Consider the following 9517-nt stretch of genomic DNA (forward strand, 5'->3'; position numbering starts at 1 on the left):
TGAAGCCTTTCTTTCTGCAAAAGCTAGTGCCATGGTATTGGCTTCTATGTGCTTTGGACAGTGAGCCCATTTGCTCAGTAACAGTCATGAACTTAAGAGTATAATTAATTCACACATTAGCACTGAGTTCCAAAAAATAAAACTGTACTGTAAACAAGAGGAAAAAAGTTCTTGGTCAGCTTCCTGTGAGGTCAATAGGGATTAAATATGCTATTTGTGTGAGAAAGCCAGCAATTCCTAGGGCTCCAGTTTTCCATTCATCAATTCATCTATTCCAAAATTTTAGCCAGGACTATTGAGCAGTTGTTGGAAACTGTTGCTGAATGGATGGAGGTTTGTATGCTGGTTGAGAAGCAAAATATCTTTATTTTTAGAGGAACTTTTATCTCATTTCCATGATTCTTCTTGGGCCCTGGGGCTTCCATAAGATTAAGAGGGGCAACTTCCTTGTAAATTTATAATTATTTCAAAAAAAGTTACTTAGTTTAAAAACAAGCATTCAGAGTAGCAGATATCATCCAGAAAGTTGGCAACATTAAGTATTCCCCACCCCCCGCCTTGTGTGCAAGAGCCTCCTATACCAGCCTGCACCCAGCCTTGGTACCACCATTCCTTAAACTTTGTCGATCTGCCAATATCCAGCCTGAAAGCAGACTGCTAATCACCATTCCTTTAAACTTTTGCCAATCTTATAAAGGCACAATGTGTCTTTTCTCATTTATACTTTGATTATTGGTGAGGAAGAACATTGTAGCCTACCACAGATGCCATTTGATTTCCTGTCTGTGCGCATTTTTCTATTGGTCTGGTAGTGTCTTGTTACTGATTTATAAGCACTTGAAAGCATTTGTAAGCATTCAGATAATGAATATATTAGTGTGCTGTCCTGCACATATATTGTGAATATATCCCCCACTCGGGCCAGTTTCCTCCCAAAGATCTTTAAGAGATCTTAGGTATTCCATCCTTTGACTTTTTAAAGATTCAAATAACATTAGAAATAGTATTTGGTATGTGTAGGTCCTTTTGTGATGACTTTACTGCAAATGTCTGAGAGGCTGCATCAGTATCCATTCAGGAAAAATGGACAATAGTCTTCAAGGACCTAAGAGGGTTTGTCATCACCTTTTTATAATTCTGCCAGAATTTGTACGAGTCTCAGGTCCTCATTGCACTGGTGAGCACTGAGTGCTTATGGGGGTGTGTGTAGGCGAGGACATGGTTTGGATTCCGTGGTTCTCACGCCCCACTGATGCAGCTTATGATAGTCCTTGCCAAGGTATCAAAAGACTGCAGAGGTGCATGAGGACCTCAGGCCCGCAGACTGGTGATTTGCAAACACTAGTCATGACTGCACAGTTGAGAGTCAGCTATCTTTTCCCTCTTCTCCTAGCTAGCTTCATGCAAACAAATCCCATGGCGGAGAAGGTGAAGGTGAGTGAGCTCCAGAGAGGGCATGGTAGGGATCAACTGTTACTTCTTTTGCCCTGCATCTAGATCCTGCCCTGCAGTCTTCTTTTAAGACTCTGACCTCTGCTTTCTTCTTCTTAGCAGATTCCCCTAAACTTTTCTCTTTGAATCATCTTTACTCCCATGAATGGGTGGTGCTTGAGTTGAATACGGTTGGGGAAGAGAGTCTTCTTGCTATAGCCCTTTCTCCTCTCCTTCTCCAGGTGGAAGCCCCCTGGGAACCCCTACAGCTGCATCAGTATTTGCATCAGAGCTGGGTCTGAGGCATGGGACAGCAATAGGCATCAGAGTAGGTGGGAACTGACAGGTTTCGGAGGAGAGGCTGAGTTGAGCCATTTCAGATGCAACTCAGCAAGAACCCCATGCAGAGGAGAAAAAAATTAATGTGGAAGTTTTAGGGATGGATAAAGTCATAAAGTTATCAGAAAAACATAAAACACATGGAAAAAATAATTGGAGGCCTAAAACAACTGGATTTAGAGTCAGGTGTCTTGGATTCTGGCCTCACTTCTATTCTTAGTTCATGGCTCTGTTGTCTTATTGATAAAATATATATATGGCAATAGAAGGGGAAACTCAGGAAAGGACTGTAATGAAGGAGATGACTTGGAGGCAAAAAGGAATCATGACATTAGGGACAAGCAAACTTTCATTCACATAGTTGGTTACCACTTTTGGCCTTGGACAAGTCACTTCACTTCTGTTAGCCTCTGCTTTCTAATTATAAGTTTATGGGTGACAATATCTTCCTTATGAATGGGTGAGCAACAATTATTAGCATATAATGTGTTCTACAAAAGGCAGCTCTAGTGAGATCTCCCCTCCCCTCTCTAAAATTAACTATTTAACCTTCTGGGTGACTTTCTATTTTGAGAACTGATATGGTTTTAATGTTACCCAGTGCTGCCTAATTGGGTGTGGATACTTAGGACTGTAGAATTTGCTTAATAAAAGCTGAGTCTGAGATACATCATGCAGACTTGAATAAATTTAGAACAGCAGTCAACATCAGGAGTTAACTGGACTGAAAGGAGTCTTCAAAGTTCAGTCTGTCTGTGCTCCTGTACTCTAGTACCCCACACAATGTCACTAATTTGTAGGAACAGATGTTTTCATATAATATTCTTTATATACATGCCTTGGTTTTGCTGGTTCATGTATGTGCATATAAATTTAGGGAAAGTTGTAAAAACCTGCATAGGGAAAACATCTTTCTTTCCAAGAGTAGGGAGTGAGTAGCTATGACCTGGTATGCTAGTGATAGAATCAGTGGACTTGTAGAATTGGAAAAAGTTGGATTTTGTTTTGTTTTGAGACAGAGTCTCACTTTGTTGTCTGGACTACAGTGCCGTGGGGTCAGCCTACCTCACAGCAACCTCAAACTCCTGGGCTCAAGCAATCCTTCTGCCTCAGCCTCTCAAGTAGCTGAGACTACAGCCACTTTGCCTGGCTAATTATTTTTTCCCATATATTTTAAGTTGGCCAATTAATTTCTTTCTATTTTTAGTAGAGAGAGGGTCTTACTCTTGCTTAGGCTGGTTTCGAACTCCTGACCTTGAGCGATCCGGCCACCTTGGCTTCCCAGAGTGTTAGGATTATAGATGAGCCACTGAGCCCAGCTAGATTTTGTTTTATTTTGCATTATACCTTCTCTGGACATGGGGCAGATGGTGTTTGACCAGAATCTTCTAGGCCACTGCATTTCTAGGAGTCTAGTTTAATCCCAGTTTAAGTCTGGACCATTTTTATCAGATAATGCCCTTGTCTCCTTTCTCTAGACAGTTTCTTCTTTTTTCTCACTGGATGGTTTAGACATATAGCTTCCTTTTCACACTCCCTGCATTCCATGAGCAATTTGTAGCACCTTCCTCAAAATAGGAGAAATATAGGATCAGGATATGCCAGTGAGTACTTGTGGTACCAGTACATGTTGGGTACTGCATGGACCCTACAAGGATAGGGACAGAGGAGGAATAAGAAGAGTCCTCCCTTGCAGAGGGATTTAACATAAGAACACACAATGAAATTTTCAGGTAGGACTTATTTCTGTTATGTAGAACTTAACAAATGTTAGGTGGAAGTCTACTCAGATATGTTCAGGAGATTTGAGAAGGAATGGGAGAGAAGATGGAGCTGATGATGAAGGTGGATATTACACACCTGGAGTACAAAAGGGTGAGGTGTGGGATGTGTGATAGGTCAGATGATGCCAGACAGATTTCAGTGACCGACTTTCATCTGCACTTTAGGGCTCTCCATCTCCTTTCTTGTAAAAGGAGATCTGTTCTCTTTCTTGTAGATCTCCTTTCTACAAAACAACTGTAGTTTTACAGTATTGGTTTACGAGACCATCATATGAGTGAGTGATAGGAGAAAGAAAATTATTCAAGGTTGGGATAATATTAGATTATAGAATGTTAAACCTAGAAGGCCCCTTGATCTTCTAATAGTGACCTAGATGAATGTCTTCACTTTATTCCTGGGGAAACTGAGGGCCAGCGATAAGAATTGCCCAGTTTCACAAAGGAATTTAACAATAGAGCTCTCTTCTGATTCCCAGGTCAGAGTTCTTTCCACTCTACCATACTGATGAGTGGGGTTAAGAAGTCAGAAGACCTGGGGAAAGGAAAGTAACTAGGCCATCCTTAGATAGTTGAACAATTTAAAACCTTCCCTTATCTGAGAGAGTCTAGGCAGGATGCTTTCAATCCAGGAGCCAAGGAGTAGTCTTTCACAGAAGCATGAAAGGCAGTGTGTTTTCCTCTTTGGCCCCACTTACTTCCAGCTTCTCCCATCCCAGCTCATGAATCTCTGCTCTTTTCCATTCATCCAAGTATTTCCTGGTATCTTGCCTCTGCCAGGGTAATAGGAAAAGAGACTTAACTCTTAATTTCCAAGCCACAAGACCCAATTTCAGTCTTGTCTCTGATAGCTTAGACAACTCTTGTTTGTTTTCTGGGTCTCAGTTAACCCGTCTTATCTTTTGAGTGCTTTGAAAGATTAAACAGATGCTAGGAATTGTTATTATACTAATATTATCATTTAATAAAATCTTCCAGATGGATTGCTACAAAGATGTGAAAGGCACCATCTTTGACTATGAGGCCATTACTATTAATGGAAGTGAAAACATTCAGTTCACGCGGTATATGGGCAAGCATGTCCTATTTGTCAACGTGGCCACCTATTGTGGTCTGACAGCTCAATATCCTGGTAAGAATTCTTAGCCACATCTCCTTGGGACTCAATTTTCCATTTTATTATATTCTATATCACTTGGAATTATGTTCTAATTCTAATTATGCACCAAAATAAATGCTCATAGTTAAGTGACTTCATCCTCCAATGTTATTAATAGAAGTCCGCAAATTATGGCCCAAATAAATACTCATAATCAAGTGACTTCATCCTCCATTGTCAGACTCAGCAAACTATGTCCTACAGGCCAAATCTGGCCAGCCTGTTTTTGTAAACAGAGTTTGTTTTATTAGAATGCAACCATACCCATTCATTTACATATTATCTAGGGCTGCTTTTATGCTCCAAGGCAGAATTAAGTAATTGTAGGAATAGAGGTGACAGAGGCCACATGGCTCACTAAGTCTGAAATATTTACTATCTGGCCCTTTACAGATAAAAACTTGCTCACCCTTTTCCCATGCCTTGTTTCTGCTTTGCCCTGAGATTTTCAGGAGATCAATATATAGCTGAGAACTAGGAGCCTCTCAGAAGATTCCAAAAGTCTTCTTGGTAAATATAGGAAAGAGAATCCATGTTTTTGAGACTTTTCCAGGATTTTACAGGTAACTTACAATGACAGGGAGAAGGAGGAAAGGGGGTTTATACCCAGAGCTGCATTTGACTGGAGTGAGAGCTGGGAAAGGAGGTGATTAACAGAGGCAAATACTCCCTCTCCTACAACTCATCCTTTGGGTGTAGTTTTCTCCCTCTCTCACATTTTAGGCAGTGTAGTTTAAAAAACAATGAACAATGAACAGGATGAATTATACCAGAGACAGATGTACTTCTTATGTTTGAAGTAATAAGAACTTCATTTTTTGTTTCTATTAATAATTATATTTAGAAGAGGTAATATTTTCACAAGTTTCAAAATTCAAAAGGAACAAAAAATTTAGAATGAAAAGTCTCTATCTCCTTCCTCTCCCTACAGATGACCAACATTATCATGTTTACAAAATATATACTTTCTTTTTTCTATTTTTCATACAATTTGCTGCCTTGCTTTTTTAATTAATAAAATATACTTTTGAGTTCAGACCATTTCCTTATTTTTTTAAGACTGAATAATATTTGTTAGACCATAATTTATTTTATCAGTTTTAGGAACTTTAAAAATCAAGTTATTCACTTTGTGCTCTGCAAATAACAGATGAGGAAACCGAGGAATAGTTATTCAAGGATTGGAAAACAGGCTTCCTAATTTCTTGTCTCTTCCCTAAAGGAAGTGATTATCTGCAGTACTGAAGACAAGAGGGAAGGCTAGGGAGAGAGGTACTGAGTACCTGTGAAAACAGGAAAGCAATCTCTTTCTTTTTTTACAAAGGACTAAGAGGAGATATCAGTTGGCTGAGCTGAATCAGCAGCACTGGCTAGCGTCTGTGAAGAGACTGAAGGCAACTACCTCAGAAAGGGCTAACGAAGAAGTTGATTATAAAAGTCTGAGTAGACAAGTTGGAAAATTTCCTGGCAGTGGAAAAAGGCAATTGAAGCTTGCTTTTTGGCATATCACTGAGGGATTTTAGGTAGAATGTTTCCTTTACATCTCAAGGATTGTTGAAGAGCAGCAAGAAGCATGTCTTGATATTTCTCTGGTTCTCTTTGCCTCTGTCAGGTTTACTTCTAGTTCACTCAGGGCAAGCCAGCCCACACAGGGAAGAAAAGCTCAGTTCTCATTGTCTGTTTTTTTTTTTTTTTTTACAAAAGAAAGATTCAATCTATGAATTAACCAACCAGAGAAGGCCAACTGATGAGCAATGATCCTCAAATCTGGCTTTGTTTAAAAATCACCCTTTGAATAGTAAAGATAACGAAACCCTATCTCAGAGGAAGAGAAGAGTTTCTTGAATGGGACCTGGGCATCTCTATTTTTTTTTTTTTTTTTTTTGAGACAGAGTCTCGCTTTGTTGCCTAGGCTAGAGTGAGTGCCGTGGCGTCAGCCTATCTCACAGCAACCTCAAACTCCTGGGCTCAAGCTATCCTTCTGTCTCAGCCTCCCAAGTAGCTGGGACTACAGGCATGAGCCACCATGCCCGGCTAATTTTTTCTTTATATATTAGTTGGCCAATTAGTTTCTTTCTATTTATAGTAGAGACGGGGTCTCGCTCTTGCTCAGGCTGGTTTCGAACTCCCGACCTCGAGCAATCCGCCCGCCTCGGCCTCCCAGAGAGCTAGGATTACAGGCGTGAGCCACCACGCCCGGCCTGGGCATCTCTATTTTTTTTTTTTTTTTTTTTTTTTTTTTTTTTTTTTTGAGACAGAGTCTCGCTTTGTTGCCCAGGCTAGAGTGAGTGCCGTGGCGTCAGCCTAGCTCACAGCAACCTCAAACTCCTGGGCTCAAGTGATCCTTCTGCCTCAGCCTCCCGGGTAGCTGGGACTACAGGCATGCGCCACCATGCCCGGCTAATTTTTTATATATATCAGTTGGCCAATTAATTTCTTTCTATTTATAGTAGAGACGAGGTCTCGCTCTTGCTCAGGCTGGTTTTGAACTCCTGACCTTGAGCAATCCGCCCGCCTCGGCCTCCCAAGAGCTAGGATTACAGGCGTGAGCCACAGCGCCCGGCCTGGGCATCTCTATTTTTAAGGAAGCTTTCCGCTGCTTCTGATGTGCTGCAGGTTTGGGAAACCCTGTACTACAATAAAGGGCTTTTGAGTGCATGTCTGAAGATCTGGTGTCTAACTTCAGCCATGCCATGGACAGTCTCTCTGATCTAGAGATCAGAGAGACTGCCTCTGTTTCCTTCTCTGTAAAATGGGAAACCCCAGGGAAAGATCCCCATACAAAGCAGAATCTCTAGCCAGGCCAATATGTTGTTCCTTCTGTAACCACAGAACTAAATGCACTCCAGGAGGAGCTGAAGCCCTCTGGTCTAGTTGTGTTGGGCTTTCCCTGCAACCAGTTTGGAAAGCAAGAACCGGGAGACAACAAAGAAATTCTTCCCGGAATCAAGTAAGTGCCTACTTGAAACACAATGGGAGGCCCCCGTCCACCTTCCCTCGGTCTCCAGAGGCCCTTCCAGCTCAGGACTTTCCTGAGAAGGCAGTGGATTGATAGGCTCAGGAGCATCTGCAAGCCAATTTTAACACTGGCCTACCCTGACAAGAGCCTGGTAGTTTCCAGAGATGCTACAGAAGGGAGCACAGAAATGATGAGGGAACAGTGATGGGCTGTAGGATAAAGAGAAATAAAACGAACCAGGGAGACTAAAGTCAAAAAAATGACCTTATTTCCCAACCAACCCCCTCTTTCTGCCCTTTCTTGTGACCTCAAATCCTAGTGTCCTATCATAACCTTTTCGCCATATTCTGAAGCTTCCTGGGAACATTATGGCTTGTTGCAGGTATGTCCGCCCAGGGGGAGGATTTGTACCTAATTTCCAGCTTTTTGAGAAAGGGGATGTGAATGGCGACAAAGAACAGAGCATTTTTACCTTCTTGAAGGTGAGTGAATTCTTGGTCTAAGTCTCCTCCTATCCCCTAATATTCCTAGGATAGAAATGGTGTAGCAGAACCCAAGGGCTTATGCTTGAAGATGGATTGGTCTTTTTGGAGGAAATCTTCAGATCAGCATGGGATGGGGGTCTAATCTCTTAGTATGTATGGGTGGGCTCTGGCTTTGTGGAGAGAGTTGTGTGGAATGACAGCTTCTACTGCAATCACCCTCTTTTGCTCATTGATATTGATTGATTCATTCATTCATTCAAGGTACATGTAATGAATGTCTACTATCTATAAGACAGGCTAAATAATAAGGATATAAAGATGAATACGCCACAGTCTCTACCTTTGATGAGCTTGTACTGAAGAAGGAGTTAGAAATCAACAGATGTGATTTACGATGTAGTAGTACCTTTTATGAAACACTGATTTTTAGACACAGAGAATTGAAAGGACCCTGAAAACCACCAGAGTGATTTGTTCCTATATGCTGGACTATGGACCAAGAGTAGGCCAAATTAAGATTTTTAAATATCTTCAGTAAATTGAAGATAGTAGAACTGTGTAAGAAGGATTTTACAAACTCAACTCATCTAATTCATAAGGCTGTCCTTTGTTCAAAGATTATGACCCGTATGCAATTTATTTCTCCAATGGTCTTTTTGAATTAAGTGATGAAATGATGGTATTTAAAAATTTTTTTCTTATTTGACAAAATATTAGTAACTCAATATTGGTCCCCCAAAATAATTGTTGACATGTTACTGGCTCATGGAACCCTAAAACTTGGGAAACCACATTCTAATCCAAGTCATTTACTCTGAAGAAAAGGAAACTAAAAGCTTGAGAGGTAACATATCTTGCCTATGGCAGCGTAAGTTAGTGATGGAGTCATGAGGAGAAACTGAAAGAAGGAGTAGCCTTTTGCTACAACATCTACAACATTGTTGGTAGTTGGCATGGTGATTTAAAAAATTTATGGGATTTATTGGGAATAACAAAAAAAATTAAAATATGTAGGTATAGAAGGAAGTAGATTACCTGTGGGTAAAAATCGCCTGGATCATTCAGGAGCAGAAATAATGTTATTTCCCTTTTTTATCTCTTTGCTTCAGCAATCCTGTCCTCACCCCTCTGAGATTTTGGCCTCATTCCGATATATCTCCTGGGAACCCATAAAAGTCCATGATGTCCGCTGGAACTTTGAGAAGTTCCTGGTGGGGCCCAATGGAGTCCCCGTCATGCGCTGGTCCCACCGGGCTACAGTCAGCACAGTCAAGTCAGACATCCTGGAATACTTGAAGCAATTCAAAACTAAATAGGAAGGCAGAGTTAGGGGCAGGAGCCATCTTGCTTCTCACCTAAAGAC

General features: G+C 41.0%; 1 protein-coding gene across 2 annotated transcripts; it reads left to right on the forward strand.

Annotated features, from left to right (window-relative positions):
- Positions 1-1293: 1293 nt before the first annotated feature.
- On the forward strand, positions 1294-9517 carry GPX5 (glutathione peroxidase 5). 2 transcript variants are annotated; one of them, XM_012741979.3, is made up of 5 exons: positions 1294-1434; positions 4530-4683; positions 7543-7660; positions 8052-8151; positions 9264-9517. In XM_012741979.3, the coding sequence occupies exons 1-5, from the start codon at positions 1303-1305 to the stop codon at positions 9468-9470; spliced, it is 711 nt and encodes a 236-aa protein (XP_012597433.2). In that variant the 5' UTR covers positions 1294-1302; the 3' UTR covers positions 9471-9517. The 2 variants fall into 2 exon arrangements, with proteins under 2 accessions (XP_012597433.2, XP_020135866.2); XM_020280277.2 differs by lacking the exons at positions 7543-7660; positions 9264-9517 and having other exon boundaries at positions 8052-8113.

This window comes from Microcebus murinus, chromosome 15 (genome assembly GCF_040939455.1).
Source record: "Microcebus murinus isolate Inina chromosome 15, M.murinus_Inina_mat1.0, whole genome shotgun sequence".
Taxonomy (NCBI): Eukaryota; Metazoa; Chordata; class Mammalia; order Primates; family Cheirogaleidae; genus Microcebus; species Microcebus murinus.

Bases quoted from the DNA above. Each gene is read 5' to 3' on its own strand.
- GPX5 (XM_012741979.3), top strand. From the start codon at position 1,303: ATGAGGACCTCAGGCCCGCAGACTGGTGATTTGCAAACACTAGTCATG. The intron at 4,684-7,542 runs GTAAGAATTCTT...CTGTAACCACAG, and splicing joins TCTGACAGCTCAATATCCTG to AACTAAATGCACTCCAGGAG. The intron at 7,661-8,051 runs GTAAGTGCCTAC...GGCTTGTTGCAG, and splicing joins GAAATTCTTCCCGGAATCAA to GTATGTCCGCCCAGGGGGAG.